The sequence below is a fragment of the Gadus morhua genome, chromosome 6 (assembly GCF_902167405.1).
Source record: "Gadus morhua chromosome 6, gadMor3.0, whole genome shotgun sequence".
Taxonomy (NCBI): Eukaryota; Metazoa; Chordata; class Actinopteri; order Gadiformes; family Gadidae; genus Gadus; species Gadus morhua.
In genome coordinates, this window is record NC_044053.1 from 14,285,427 (window position 1) to 14,301,287 (window position 15,861).

Below are 15,861 nucleotides of genomic sequence, written 5' to 3' on the forward strand. Positions count from 1 at the left end.
ACACACACACACACACACACACACACACACACACGCACACACACACACACGACACACACAATTCAGATGTACAAGTAATGTATACATGAAAGTCTGCTCTACTCTTGCTTTCTTTCACTTGAAGGAAATCAAGTAAATGAATAACCGCAAATGCTGTTCTACATTGTTTATGCTATAGGCCTATACATTTATAGTTGACCAACTCTCTGCGCTGTAACAGGTGGTTGTGCTTGCAGGGTTCGCTAGAGCCATGCATTTATGTAGGATGTAGCAATCAGGGTTTAAGTAAATAAACGCTGTAAGGAACATTACACTCAGGATCTAGAGTTGTAAATAAGTGCATTGTTTTGGCACTAATTGCATCAGACAGGAAACTTTACGCGTGCTATTCTCAGGACTATTGTGCAAATTTACTTTGTAGACCAAAACTCAAGTGACAGAGAGGGAAGAGAGGGAAACATTGCAAAAACACTCCAACACTGAATCCACACAAACAATAATTGGCCAAGTTGAAACTACAATCTAGCAGGCAGCAAACACCATAATAATTGTTCTTTAAGCAACACCACAATATTAACTTCTATGCCTCTGGCTCCATGCCAGAACCTAAAACATTGAGTATGGATGGGAATGAATGAAAGTCGTAGTGCATGTCAGCATGGCAGGAAAGCCGTGCATGACTGAGCGGCCTCCCGCTGACCATTAAAGAAAAGGACATCCCAGAGGGCTCCGGGCTGCTGAGATGGGAGCGGAGGCCACAGAGTAAGAGTAGACCTTGATCGTTTCAAAGGAATTTATAAGCAACAGGAATTACAAGGAACTAGAATTGCAACATGTAAAGGTAAAATAAAAAGATCAAAGGCAAACGAAAAACAGTGTCCTTTCTTTGTGATTGTTTGTGGTGTCCATTTTGTAATTAATATCTACCTCAACTCCCATCTTGTCACACCCACATGTAATACTACATTTCATCCCATTTTTTATTTCATTGTATTACATTCTACAGCTCCCATCTATTCATAGTTATTTTTTATTTATTCATAACGTTCACAATTTAATATAATTAATCATATCACAAATCAAATAATCACCGGCATTAATAATCTCCCCTTGCGCAAGAGCATGGCAAGACAATGGTCCAGGGTTGAGGTCTGGTTCCGAGTATCCTACCACAGTAGGGAAGGGTCACTTAGGTCAAGGGCCATAAGGGTTAGGGATCGTTAAGGAAACTCTGTGGGCTCCTGGACCTGACAAGGGAAGAGTACGCAGTGATGCAGAAAACCTATAAGTCTTTAATGAGAGCCTTGTTATTGTTGTTGGTGGTGGTTTTAGAAAATGGTGCCTCTGAACTGGGATAGATGTGGAGGTGTGTGTGTGTGTGTGTGTGTGTGTGTGTGTGTGTGTGTGTGTGTGTGTGTGTGTGTGTGTGTGTGTGTGTGTGTGTGTGTGTGTGTGTGTGTGTGTGTGTGTGTGTATGTGTTTGTGTGTATGTATGTACTGTATGTGTTGTAATTTTGTGTGTGTATGTGTGTGTGTGTGTGTCGTGTGTGTATGTGTGTGTGTGTGTGTGTGTGTGTGTGTGTGTGTGTGTGTGTGTGTGTTTGTGTGTGTGTGTGTGTGTGTGTGTGTGTGTGTGTGTGTGTGTGTGTGTGTGTGTGTGTGTGTGTGTGCGCGTGCATGCGTGCGTGTGTGTGTGTGTGTATGTGTGTGTGTGTGTGTGTGATTGTGTGTGTGGTGTCTCGCAGTATGACTGCTGGAAGGGGCAGCAGGCAGGAGTCAGCTGTTGTTCTTTGGTGGTTCTCTATAGCTAATCCAAGATGGAATTTGTTATTGTTGAAGACAGAGGTGCCAAACCGCTGAAATGGCTCTGGAAATTACAAATCTTAATAAAACTGTAAGGATATGTTTTCATAAGAGGGCTGGGAAATCGGTATCGACAAAATATACACCGCTACAAAATGTAGATTTTATCTTCATCACACCTACGTGGAAATTACCTGGGATTTTCACTGTAAATTCTACTGTAACTCAAACCATCATTAAGTTTCGAGAATCACAATAACTTTTTTTTAATTGTGATAACAAAGGTATAACAATAGGACAAAATGGCAACAAAATGGAAGTAACATAGAAGAGTTACACACTTGACTATGTTCCGTGCGAACTCCACTCCGCAGATCTGCCAGAATCATCGCACATTAAGGCCTCTTCTACTTTTCCAACATGTATGAAGCTCCAGTAAGCTGATACTGAAAAACAAATAACTTCTGCAAAATGTAGATATACATCGTAAATGAGACAGAGGAAATATTTGCGCTCCATGAAACTGCTGATTGCAATGATTGTTTTTGTAACTGCACGCAATCAGAGTTAAATGTTCAACTTTGCAGAAGCGAGCTGCATATAAAGTTTTGCAGTGTATAACAATCTCAATCCCCAATAAGAGTTTCATTGCTGGGGAAACAAAAATGATAGGGAAACTTTTGAAACCATCGTGTTAATATCTGGCAGATCCACTGCAATCAATCAAAAATTGTTTGTTGAATTTATGCTCAACAGCAAAATTCCAAAGGTTGTGCACTTTCTCGATGTTGGCGCTTTTTACAGTGAAGGCCTTAAATAAACTTGTCAGGCAGGCCTGAAATAAATTGCCCAGACTAAATAGGGAGCAGAACATCATTTAAATTGGCAAAGTTGTTCATTGGATAGAGAACAAAGTATTTGACATTGTACAACTCTTTACAGAGCATCAATTGTGACCACTCATGTTATTCAGCACACTTTATCTGATATAGTGTCCTACACAACACCACATACATTACACCTTTCACCCAGCCCTGCCAAGCCAGCTAATCCCTCAGAGAGAAAAGGCAACATGAGCAGGTTAGCTTAAGACCTTCTAAATGTACAATACCTCCTACACACAGTGGCATTATGTTCGCTTGTGTAGCATGTGTTAGCAACCGTGTGCATGTGCGCATTTAGGACCTTGTGCAGGCCGCATTCCTGAAGTTCATAGTAGCGGAAAGGGCAGCGGACCCACTGCACAAGAGTGGGGGTGGGAAATACTTACTGATGGAGGGCAGGCGTTGGAGGACGGAGCAGACGACTGGGGCAGTGGGGGGGGGGGGGGGGGGGGGGGGGGGGGGGGCAGAGGGAGGCTGGGATGGGCGAAGCAGATGGAGAAGAGGACCAGTAATACAGGATGAATGGGAGGAGAGTCTGCACAGATGAGTAAACACAAGTACATGCTGACAGCGGTGTCGATTTATTTTCAACCATGCAAGTTGAATGCCAGCGGTTAGTCGTCTTGCTTCAGCACACCTGGGCATTCCATGGAGAACACAGCTCCCTGTTTCACCTCTGGACCTGGAGCCTCCAGTCCTCACACATGCACAGAGCGGTTGTGTGGTGGGGCACCTTCGTAGGGCGACGCGGGAATGATTAGAATGATAAGACGAGGAGGCGTTGCCACACAAGTCACAGGTTGCTGATTCTCAAAATGGCCCGTTGAGATCTGAGGGTTCCCCTTGGACGTGCCTCCACATAAATTGTATCCACAGAATGATCCTTTGCATTGCTGTTTAAAAAGAGTGTAATTAAGATAAACTTCACAAATTAATATATTACTTTGTATCCATTCACTATAATTATCTAATTTGTGAGTGTAGGTTAATGGATGAGTCAAAGCAGAACTTAATTTGCTAAAGCTACCCTTACTGGACAGCTCCGGATAAACAGAGGTTGTCTTGGGGCTTTACCTTTTATTCATTGTTATTTACTGCTCCCATTTACTTTTCATTTCACCTACCAAAATACAATTCTTGTAGTTCATGGATTAGTCAAGAAACTCATGCTCGTAAAAGATGTGCTATTCATGCAATATTAAATAGTACCGCTTTTAACCATCTCCCTATAGCCTCCAATATAGAGTTACAATTCAATTGTTCATTCGGGAATGCAGGGAGTCTATAAAAATAAATCTGAATTGCCAGCATTTATTTTATAAATGGATGTATCCTATGAATATCATAATGACATTTTTACAGTGTGGTCCATAAAACCTTTACAAATTCCATTGTACAGTCTGTAGTGACAATAAACTGCATCCAATGAAATTATGTCAGACAATGGTCCAGTTTGATTATATCATTCACCTGAATTTGTATCAGGCATTCAACACATGTGACGCACACACACAAACAAACAGAATGCTGATGATAACAAATAGCTTCCCTCGCTTCAACACAATGACGCTATCAGCATGTTCCCTCTTCTCTGTGGCGGACAGAGAGTTCAGCCTTTCCTGTGCAGCAACTCAAGCGTCCAGAGGGTCGCGACTAAATCCTGATCCAGGGGCGATAAGGGCCTTAATTAGGCCGGATCCCACCCTTCCAGCTCTGCTCTGCACCAGGCTCACATCAGCACCAGGAAGCATGGCCTATATTCACCTCCTATGTGGGCCAAGGACACAGAATCACCTTTGGCCCACATCTAAAGACAGAGCTCAAGGGAAACATTTAAGCCCACGTCTTAGTAAATACAACCACTTGGCTTACTCAGGAACAATTGTAAAAACAGTAGAATGCTTCAGTGATTAGAACATGTGGGCAATGAATGGACAAACTTGACCTTTCAAGTGTTTTCAAAAATCTAGAATTTCTGAATATCCTCATGGATGCAGGGTTGCAGAACTGGAAGTAGTAGTAGGGTAGTGTGAGCAGTAGTAGTAGTGAGTTCAAAAGTTTTAAGTTGGATTTGAGTTAACAATATTAATTGCAAGAGAAGAATTGTGTGTGTCTGTGTGTTTGCGTGCGTGTATGTCTGTGTGTGACAGACATACACGTGACTGTGTGACTCACTGTCCGCCCATCAACTTCCATTATAAAAAGAATGCAGAAAAAACATTGAACACTAAGCCATAATGTCCTTTAAGTGCTGAAGATTTTGATCATTGAATGGTTTCTGTGGCTGACATAATGCAGAAAAATACCAAAAAAGGGGCGGAAAAATAATAACATTTCAACATCTAGAGTAAATGCTGATACAGCATTCACACTAATAACAAGCATGCAGAGAATAGATTATATATTACTACTCTAGGCTAGGTAAAACAGGCATGTCACTTATTCTATCCTTCAGTTGTAGTGAACCTTCATCCCACACAGAAGACAATCATTAATATAATAAACGGCACAGGTAGATTCCCTATTCATGACAATTAAATCAAAGGAGCAGTAAGCCTAAGAACACAAACATACCATACCGATAGTTATGTGTACAAAAGGCTAGCACACCTCAATGTTCTGAAGCAATGTTGAATGTAATTTAGGTCTGAAAAAAATCGGAGCATTTGTTGAATGTCAGAAAATATTTACTGTAAATAAAATGGGGTAATGCAAATATATTCTCATGGATTTAACAATGTGACTGCAAAGAGATCTGTAATTTCTGACCAAGCTAGAGCAAGGTTGAGATGATCGATCATTAAATCACTTAAAACAAAGATGTCTCAGTCTTAGTTTATTTAAATGTAATTTATTAAACCGAACACACATGGCGGATGACACTAATATTCACAGAGAAACGTATTAAACACCTTATATACAAATGACTTAAAAGCATGATTAAAACACTTAAAAAGGGAGAAGGATAAAACAAAAGTATAAAACACACTGTACAATATACACTAAAACCTAAAACTGATGTGACAACATTGCATACACTCCGTGACAAACCAACATCTTCTGGTCACCAGCTACAATTACCCTCAGCGTTCTTTAACCAATCTCCAATTAATATCCTTATTACGATGTTTCAGGTGCTCATGACAAGAGTGTGATCAATGCATCCAAAAACTTGGTCCTGTCCTCCATCTTCAGCTCAATGACTGGAAGGCAGAAGAGAAGTCAAATTATACATATGGAAAAACTGTGGGCTGTGTTTTGTATTGCATGACTGTGGCAAAAGCAATACGCTTTTTGTTTACAATCTCTTTCCAAGTCAGGAAAAATATGGTTTTCGAATTAAAAGTGGTAGTTGTAAGGATGGATTTTCTTTGATGTAGATATAGCATGTCTGAGTAATTTGTGTATTTGCATTGGAATATTAATGCCAGTCACAAGACAGGCTTCAAAAGTCTGGATAATTGGGATGAACCCTGGAGGTTAACCTTGATAAGTTTCCAGACTGTAATAGGAAGATAACAGCTTGCCTGCCCCCTTGTGGCCAACACAGAGCAGCACCCAAAGTCACAGGCAAGGACACACACCAAGTGGATGGCATAGTCATGCAACTTTTAATCCTTAGCCAATAGACACATTTAACTGCTCACAATAATCACTTGCGCCAAAATAAAGCGTATAAAATAAAAAATGTAGGATATAATATATATTTATTAACATTTAAGCCTTTATCTTTTCATCAGAATGCATATCGCATTGTGACAATATATTACACTTAATAACGAAAGACAACAGCATCACTTACTAGAAGTGTCGAAGTGGTCATGGAGGCTTCTGGAGCTTGTGCTCTCTGCAGCTTTCTCAAAAGCCCGGCCGAAGAAACTAGAAGACAAAAACAGAAATCAAGACTGATTGAACACATTTAAATATAAACTAAAATCTATAGATTCCAAAAACATTTCAACCACAATAGAAATTCTGTAGGCAGGTATCCCAAAACAACTGACGAAACATTGCAATATCTAAGATATTCTGACCTTCAGCGTTCCTATAAAAACGTACATTCTGAAAAGACCCCATGTTGTATGAGAGAACACCCCATGACCCTGCCCTTCTGAGCGATCTTACTTCTTCTTGTCTGATGTGTCAGAGTCCGGTGGGATCCCCAGAACGATGACGGTGCCCTTCTCCACGTCCAGCGGGGCGGCCATGACCAGGGGCAGCAGCTTACAACGCTTGTTCCTCGTCTGGCGACACGCAGCACAGAGGGTCAGAGAGGCAAATTAATTCATACGGATCTTATCATTGTTAGTTAATATGAGTGGGCCAGTTGACCTCGTCCATCCTCTTCGCCCAGTGTAACTCACAAACGTGTGACTTTAGAGGGATGAACTACACCGCCCATCAGTGTTGCCAGATTGGGTCAGATTTCCCGCCCTATATGGCAACACGCTGCAGCCACAGTTGCCAGATTGGGCTGGAAATCTGGGCCAATCTGGCAACACTGCCGCCCATCCCTCCATTCTATATAAAGTGTTCAAGAATTGCAGGCCCCACCTTTTAACTTTTCCCATGACTGACCATAATTCTATAAACATCTACCCAATGCTCATTGCCGGAGTCAGACTGTGTCGACCCATTTTCTGAATGTCCGTGTAGTACTTACAGAGCTAACAAAAGCTTTCAGGAGATACTTGCACAGCAGCGTCAAGGCCATGGGTTTGGAGAAGAGCCTTACATCTGGAGTTCCCTTATGGGGCATGAGGAAGAATGAACAGTTTAATAGCACGTATTCAAATGGGAAGAGAAAGTACCTCAAACAGCCAAAGTAGAAGGCGTGTAGGAAGACATGGGGGTACCTCCATGAGGTAGCAGTAGAGGAAGGGACCCTGGGACAGGATGAGGTTGGTACAGATGCAGCTGGCCACAGTCTGTTGGATGGCGATCAGCTTCTTCTTAGCCAGGTCAATGCCCAGGTGAAGACGTTCCAGGTTACTCCTTCAAAGAGCAATAAAAGACCCATTATACAAAATGAAAGGGTTTAGTCATGCTTGGTTGACATATGTGCTTAAATTCAAGAGCTTTTTTATATTGCTTGCCATGTCAATGGTCCAAACGAATTACAGATGATCAGAATGATCTCCTGCGCCTCCATTTCAGAGGCAGAAATCGATCTATTGAACCAACCTAGACAGACAGTCGAGGGCCTTGATGAAGTTGTCACTGGCACTCTCGTCCTTCTCCGTGCTCTCGAGCAAGGCAGCGGCTGCGTGCACCACGTCACTGGCCAGGAAGCGATTCTTGAACCCAAAGTGGACCCCAAACGTCTGGATACGGATGTCCTTCATGCTGCCAGGGACATTTTGATAGGAAAAAGGGGTATTAAAGCTAGGTTAGGCAATTCGGAGAAGCCAGCCAGAGTAAGATAGATTTTGAAAGCATCCAAAATCCCACTCCTCCGATCAGGCCTCCTTCCAAAGCCACTCCCCTAAAATACATGACTAGCTCGCTTCCTAGCCTGCTTGAGGACTCTGATCATCAGCAATGAGCGCACTGGCAGAGTGCATACGGCGGGCTGCTGGGTAGGTATGCCACGGATACCGAATATCTTTCTTTTTGGTCAGATCATTTTATTTATTGGACTGCTGATGGTATATAAAAGAGAATTAAAGCAAAATCATGCTTAAAAAATAAGTTGCATACTCTAGAAAGCATTGTGAGGCCATGTGAATAAACAACTTGCAAGGAATAATTCAATATATCCGTTGTGTTGGTCCAACCCCTACCCGTATTTGTTGGATGACTCCTCAATGACCTCCCTTAGGTTCTCTTTTATGACCATGTCCATGGAGTGGAACTTCTGTCGCACCTGCTTCAGGGGTAGACTGGAAAGAAAAAACACATGGCTTACACAAGATTCAAACATTCCCTCAATAAATCATTGAATCAAGTTTTAAGAAGCCCTTTTTGGGTAAAACTTAAGCAAAAAGCTGAACAAGGGAAACCTCATGAAAAGAGCAAAACGTTGTCTGGAAAAACAATACTAGTAGATATTAATCACAACGAAGCTGAGACGTACCCCATGTCAGCCAGAAACTCCTGCAGTTTCTTCTGCCCATTCAGAGACCACAGCTTAAAGTTGCAGGAGGTGTAAGTGGAGTTGCAGATGCTTTCAAACAAGGACCAGTGTTGGTAGAGAGTGAGACGAAGACTGTGGCATATGGTTAGGGAGAACACAGGAAATTAACATTTGTAAGGGAAAGAGAAAGAGACATTTATGTAGTACGGGTATGGATGCATCTTGCATGATTGTTATGCAGCTCTGTGGAATTCAGTGTACGGTAAGAGGGGCGGCCAAAAGGATACTCGTATTCGAAGGAGATCCTCATGCAGTCGATGGAGAGGGAGTTGTCCTCGTCTTCGTTTCTGTGGTTGTGGCGGGAAACGTGGCGCTGCATGGTCGCGATGTCTGTGACGTACTTCATGCTAAACGCAGAGCGCATGTTTCATTGAAGAAAAATGGAATCACCAAACATTGAGGTACATAAATTGCATTATCTCAGACCGAACCCAGTGATTTAAATGTCTGTAAAAAAAATAATTCCTACTGAGTGATTTTGTCATGAACCCACTGGTCGGTCAGTCCGATTACAGCCCACCTGTAGAAAGACAACAAAATGCTCTCAATGTAAAAACCACAGGCACGTCTTCTCTTTTCCAAAAACATGTTTTCCTTGTTTGGAAGCTACTTACCAGAGCATGTCTTTATTATCTTTCGTCAGGACCCACGCCAGTTCAAATATTACCAGGGAAGCCTGACAAAAAAAACAATGTTATTTAATATTTGTACAATATTTAAACAAGCAATAATCAGGTCCCCTTTCAGTTTGGATGTCTATACATTTTTAAAAACTCACAGACGTCCCGTGGTATTCATACTGCTCATAGTCAAACAGTATCTCTCGTCTGTGGGAAGAATTGAAAGTTATTCTTCCTCATTATTCCAGAGAAGGCTATATTTTAGCTTTCATAAAATTAAAAAACCCTTTACCTCCGTGCCTCCCATTCCCTCTTCGCTCGTTGTCTTTCAATCCTCCTCTCAACCGCCCCCTAAAAGGTCACACAATTACAGAACTTTAACACCTTTAGCAATGTATACAAATAAAGCCCAAGTATCAAACTCTTCCTCACCTCGTCATATCTCTTGCGCTTCCCAGCAGGCTCTGAGCCGCCGTCGCTCTCATTCCCAGAGTCATCCGCCTCTTCGTCTTCATCACGAAAGATGTCGTCGTAGGATGGGACGCCGAGGTCATCGTCCTGTTTGATCAGCAGCTTTATCTGAGGAAAAAGAGACGGCTTAACAATCCAGACCTGCACCTGTAGGGCTTTACAAGCCTAGGTAATAAATGGACCAATACCAAATGTATACATAAATACTTAAAGTAGGTAACAGACTGACCACAATAGTCAATCAGTGCAAACAAATAAAAAATATGAGGAAGAATGAATTGACGCAGAAAAGATTTGTCTCAGATTTTGCTCATTCCGTGCTCCATTAATAATGCCAAGCAGAACAGTGGATACCATTATATTCTATAAACAGTATTTTGGCCACCTGGGAGTCGTTGTAAACATTGACCACATCCACGGGCCGGTGAGTGTCACAGATGAAGAAGATGGAGTCGTCATCTGGCTGCAACATCTCCAAAAGGTCGACATTGGCTCCGCAGTTCAAAAGAACAAAATACCGAAACTACGGCAAAAAAATAAACGCATTATCATCCAAACCAATATTCGCCTGATTGTAGTTATTTAAACAGGCTTCATTACCTGCTCTTTATGCTCCAGGAAGGCAGTGCCGAGGTCTTGCCAGCCTGTAACTGGTACCAGTGTGTACTGAACCTGGTCACAGTGGAACAGGGCCTGGAAAAGAGTGTGCGCAACTAATAAATTGCCAGGAATATTATTCTAGTCAGTTCGTTTCAGAACACCAAACCAGCCATTGACGTAAGAACATCAATTCTTACCATATCACAAGAGAGCTTGTTTGCAATTCATGCATTAGTAAACCCGAGTTGAGGGTGAAATGGGGTGTGTTATTGTCAAATGTTGTCATCGTTTACTGTTTCTCAAGAAGCCATACACCTTTCCAACGAGTCTCTCATCAAGCATTCTCCCGTGGTGCTCATACTACAATGAACAGGGATACTTTTCAGTAGCACAGCAACACTTTACTTTACCTGCAAGACTTTACAAGCGCAGAGGGCATCGATATCTGTTGCAACCAGGAGGGCTACTCTCTGGGGAAGAGAGACTGCGTTATCTTCAAATGCGCAATAACAAAATCCCAAAACACAGGAGAGGAACACATTTAATGTTGGCAAGATAACGCTACAAGCTGTCAACAAAACGTCCAAACATTTGTCGTCTTTGCTCGATAAAAATACAACTCTCACCTGGTTTATAACAACGTCATAAAACTCCTTTCTGATATCCGTTACAAACATTTCAGAATCGGCTTGACTGCTTTAAAAACGAATTAGTTATTTCGGAATAGTTGTTGAGCTAAACAGCTGTCGTATAGTTCCTTGTTAAAAATATCGCGCCAAATCCGCACGTCATGTCCGGTCACAGCTGCTAGAGGAAGTCGACAGTTGTAAATGTTGTGATTTGATTGGTTACAAATAAATGTATTACTAGAATGCTGGGACTTTATTTAGACGTCACTTTATTTGACACACTTTATTTAGAAACCATTCACCGAAAGATTCATACAAATAAAATAAAAACCCGGTGAGCAGATGCTTTCGCCTACAAATGCTCAGCATGCCAAAAACAGTTATTTTCAGCTCTCCAACATGATAGCAAGGGACAGTCCCAGGTCTTTATCTTAAGATATTTCACGGAGAAATCGCATTGGCAAACCAAAGTGAAGAAAACATTTTATTAAATAGTAATTGGACGTGCAAAATTGTAATTAAGATGAGTTAAGTGCAAGCATTATAATTAATATAATAACCGCAAACACAGCCTAAACATGTATTTCATCTCAAGTAAATTCCCACATACTAAAAATAAATAAAGCAATGAAAGATTCACAAAATAAATTAAAGAAAACCTATTTCCCTGTAAACTCCAACAATCATATCGTAATGAAAAAGGTCATATTTTGTCGTATATTATACCTTTTCTTTAATAAAAAGAAAGACCAAGTACCTGTCAAAAATTGCACAATTTTCTGTTGGAGCTTGTCTGAGTCTAAACGAAAAACACATCTAATCATAATTTTGCTACTACTTTCTATGTTTGACAAACAATGCTTTCCTTTGTGCGATGTTAGCTTTTTACAAAAAACTATAAAATAATGTAGGAAATAAAGGCACAAATTAGTTTTGGTCCAAAAATTGGGCCAGAGCAAAATGCTTCAACCCATCATAACTTAAGCTTGTTTCACATTGTTTCACATTGTTTCACATGAATAAAACATGATGTCATAAGAACCCTCTGCTCCAATAGCTACAACTGGTCATTTTAAGTTCTATAAAACCAGCCTAATGGACAAAAAAAAGATTACAAAGAAGACTAAAAACCTTAACCCTGTTTGGCTATGGACTGAGGTGCTCACACTTTCCAAACACCGCAAGCCAAATGATATTGGTATGGTGAATGGAAACCCCCAGCAGAATTGCTTTGGGTCTAGCACCAGTTCCCTGGAAATGGTAGGGCTTTAGGAAGCGCTACCCCACACAGGTTTTGTGAGAAGGTATTTTCCAATGTCAGTACGTTCTCTCCAACCAACTAAAAACCAAAATTTACTATTTACAGTTACACCTCATTACAATATATCTGCGAGGCAAGATTACAGGTGTAGAACAGTATAGAAGACCAATGCCTGAGATGATTGATAATACAGGTATGCTATTAATTTTCTGGCCCTCGCTTAACCAAATTACAGTCTAACCAACTTTGAAAGTCGCTTTGTGTGGGCATTCCACCACAGAGCATTTAACAAAAGTTCCTTAAAAAACGACAGCAAGTGATATAGTGGTCGAGCCATGTCCTAAATAAACCATTGTACATGTCTTTTGATAACGTATTCAGACGTTGTAAATTTCAAGGTAACATTCAAAATGTGCATTGTAGACAGAAAAGTAGGGTATTTCAAGAACAGAAGTGTAATGTGATACAATACCATTTGTTGGTAAAAGACATAGCAATAAACTTTAACTAATCATTCGTTTTGGAGATGAATTGCCCAATGAAAACCTCAGATATTGACTTGATAGTGAAAATTCAACATTCTCCCCATTCCAATCATAAAAGTTGTATTTCAACCCTGCATCCATAGAAATAGCTTTAAATACACTGTTTAGTGGAGTTGGCAGCCTTTTGAGAAGACCAAAGCGAGAACTAAAATGGCATTGAACTAATTCTAGAATCGTTTGAGCTGATCAGCTCAACTAATTGATCAGGTGCAACAAATAATATACAGTATATATTTGTTTAAATAGATGCACAAGTCACAAGGTGAATGTAAATGTGGGTGTAATCCTAAACTAATCCTTTGAAAATTGTCCATTTAAGTCCAGTCCAGGCCAGGTCAGGTTATAGGGGCAGTAAGTAATTAGAGTTTGCCAGCTTGCGCTCTTGTGCGGCGGGCAACGTCTCCCTGTGACGCAGGGGCCTGTGGCTGTCCTGGTCCTGGAGGGACGGGTAGTGCTGCCTGTAGCACAGCCAGGCGAACGAAAGGCCCAGTAAAGAGCCCACCAGCACATCTTACACAGGAGAGAAAACAAACACACGTAGAGTGTCAAGTTTCAATAGTAACACATTCCTGATAATAATAATGTACCCTTATTGAAAGTCATTTACGCTTCAAATTTGACCACGGGGAATCCAGAGGACGTCAACACTTCAGACTTCGATACTCACCCTGCCAGTGGTGCTTGAAGTCACAGGTCCTGGAGAGAGCGATCAGGCTGGCCAGCAGTAAAGGGGTGAGGAAGGCACACAGTCGCCACGCTCTGCCTTGGCCCCCTTTGTTGAAGCACCGCAGTTTCCCCCCGATGTACAAGGCCGTGAAACCTAACCCTGCAAAGGCAACTGAATAAAGACAATGTATATTAAAGACACCGTGGAAATAAGAGAGTTAAGATGAAGTGACCAACAAACAACAAGGAATACCTGATAGAGACCCCAGCCTCTCCTTTCCTAATTAAAATAATTGAATATGTCCTTGTTTTTTTAAAGAAATGATGAGAATTCATATGATATGAAAAGGAGTGGCAGCTCTTACAGGATGAATGGCCGCTGGGGAAGCTCTTCCGGCCTTCGATCACGGTATCTGGGTCACCGCTGCACTGCATCTCCAGGTTCATCTGCCCATCTGGGAAGCAGCGGTAGAAGAAGTCTGGTCGCGGCCTGAATTAAGATTAAAAAGGGGAAGGAATCTTTAAATCGCTTATTTTTGAAATAGGGTCCTGCAGCAAAAAAATATAACTTTAGATGTATTGATGTACCTGCCAACCACCAGCTTAATGGCATTTGTAAAAACTCCATTCAACACCAGCGTTAGAGTCACAGCTGTGGAAAGGAAATATTGTATAAATCAAAATTCTACCTTGTCATTTTCCTTTTCATAAATTGGGCGGGAACCAACAGTGGAACAATCTGAATTCTTTGTTCCATCAGTTAAACCAGCTCTAACCAGCTGACTGTGCTTTCCATAAAATTTCAATAATGAAATGCTTGAGATTATCAAACAGCTGTTCCTGTCCTACCAAGGAAGGCTTCCTTCAAGTCCCCTTTCTCCTTCCTCTGCAGGATGGTGAAGAAGGAGGATCACGATCATCGGAGTGAAACACGCCACACTCTGATAAAGAAAAAGCCATCAGATGAATTGCAAATCGATTATGCATGAAGTTGGGAATCAATCAATTGTTCAAAACATTGCTGATAATGTTGAATGACTGTTTCTGAGGAAAAAGGTACCATCACCACACGGCACACACAATACTCCACAAACATGGAGAGTTGTGGGTACATGGTCTCTGCCCACACGATGGTACTTATACAACCACATCTCCTCAGGCTGAATTTCACGGATAAAAGGAGGAAGCTTCTCGGTAAGGCTGAACGGAGTGAAAAGAAAATGCTGTCTGTAAAATATTGTGCACACATAGACATTGTCTTTCAAATGGAAAAAAGATTAGAAGCCAGGCTAAATATACTTACAGAAACACAAACAAAAGCAGAGTTCGGATGGAAACCTCAGAGAGGACACCTCGCAATAGTTTCCCCTTCATGTTTTATTTTCTGGGACGACGTCTGGGAAGACTAGACAACGGCCAGCATGTCACCAACCACAAACCAAGTTATCCCACACTAACAGGAAAGAAAACAAATGCTGTGATGACAATTGTCAACACTGATGAGTCAGGAAATAAATGAAAAGGGGCCAGAATGTATTGATTTAGTTCATAAGTTTGCAGGCATCAATTTTACTTAACTTTAGCCATGGATGAATATTATTTGACATGCATATGTAGCCATTATTCGAAAATTACAGCTAGCTGGTTTTCTCACAAAGGCCGACTACATAAGGCAGTTTTTACCCTGAAAGACCTTTGTAAAAATAGGAATGAATGACAATAAACGTCTTAAGTTTTGAAACTCGTGTCGGTCATTCTACAAATAGGATGGTGGATTATTTCCGGAAAGACACAGTACGGATCTATACAAGTGAGCTAGCAATACAACATTAGCCAACTAGTAACATCTGTCAGACTAGGCATCTGGCCTGGTTTTATTTCCGCATCCCACAATGAGAATCATGCATTACAATTTATCATCATCACCAACCTTGACCACCGCCGCTTATTACTTTATTCAGCTTATCATATTGATGGCATCGATTAGGCACTATATTGTAATCCCGTGCAATGAATTCCAAATAACGATGCCACCGCGGCATAAATAACAGCAATGGTACATAGCATGACACTTCTGGTTTAAGATTTTCAAAGTAAAAGCACATGTAATTAGTAACATCCGGCGTAGTGTTTACGCTGGTGAGTTGGAGGGTTAAAAGGCAAGTAAAATGTACCGGTTGCCACCTCCATCAGTCAACAAAAGCCATATCTGATAGTTATTTTATTTGTTATTTAGACATTTTAAT

The 15,861-nt window shown here is 41.2% G+C and overlaps 2 protein-coding genes across 2 annotated transcripts; both read right to left on the reverse strand.

Moving 5' to 3' along the window:
- Window positions 1-5,506: 5,506 nt before the first annotated feature.
- Window positions 5,507-11,310, reverse strand: cdc45 (CDC45 cell division cycle 45 homolog (S. cerevisiae)). The gene is made up of 18 exons (XM_030359417.1): window positions 11,141-11,310; window positions 10,925-10,984; window positions 10,515-10,607; window positions 10,300-10,437; window positions 9,876-10,022; window positions 9,736-9,794; window positions 9,602-9,650; window positions 9,438-9,499; window positions 9,293-9,343; window positions 9,051-9,170; window positions 8,764-8,895; window positions 8,471-8,569; window positions 7,872-8,033; window positions 7,544-7,682; window positions 7,351-7,434; window positions 6,813-6,931; window positions 6,490-6,566; window positions 5,507-5,890 (listed from the first exon to the last, which is right to left on the reverse strand). The coding sequence occupies exons 1-18, from the start codon at window positions 11,189-11,191 to the stop codon at window positions 5,826-5,828; spliced, it is 1,707 nt and encodes a 568-aa protein (XP_030215277.1). The 5' UTR covers window positions 11,192-11,310; the 3' UTR covers window positions 5,507-5,825.
- A 299-nt stretch (window positions 11,311-11,609) lies between these two features.
- Window positions 11,610-15,705, reverse strand: plpp5 (phospholipid phosphatase 5). Its single transcript, XM_030359420.1, is given in 9 exon segments — window positions 11,610-13,459; window positions 13,617-13,787; window positions 13,981-14,105; window positions 14,204-14,267; window positions 14,465-14,516; window positions 14,518-14,556; window positions 14,706-14,815; window positions 14,919-15,068; window positions 15,546-15,705. Coding segments are annotated over 7 exon segments (645 nt in total). The 5' UTR covers window positions 14,730-14,815; window positions 14,919-15,068; window positions 15,546-15,705; the 3' UTR covers window positions 11,610-13,289.
- Window positions 15,706-15,861: the final 156 nt, after the last annotated feature.

Coding starts and splice junctions, on each gene's coding strand:
- cdc45 (XM_030359417.1), bottom strand. CDS start 11,191: ATGTTTGTAACGGATATCAGAAAGGAGTTTTATGACGTTGTTATAAAC. Junction 9,500..9,601: donor ATGAATACCACGGGACGTCT/GTGAGTTTTTAA, acceptor TTTTTTTGTCAG/GCTTCCCTGGTAATATTTGA. Junction 8,570..8,763: donor GAGTTTCTGGCTGACATGGG/GTACGTCTCAGC, acceptor TTTTCTTTCCAG/TCTACCCCTGAAGCAGGTGC.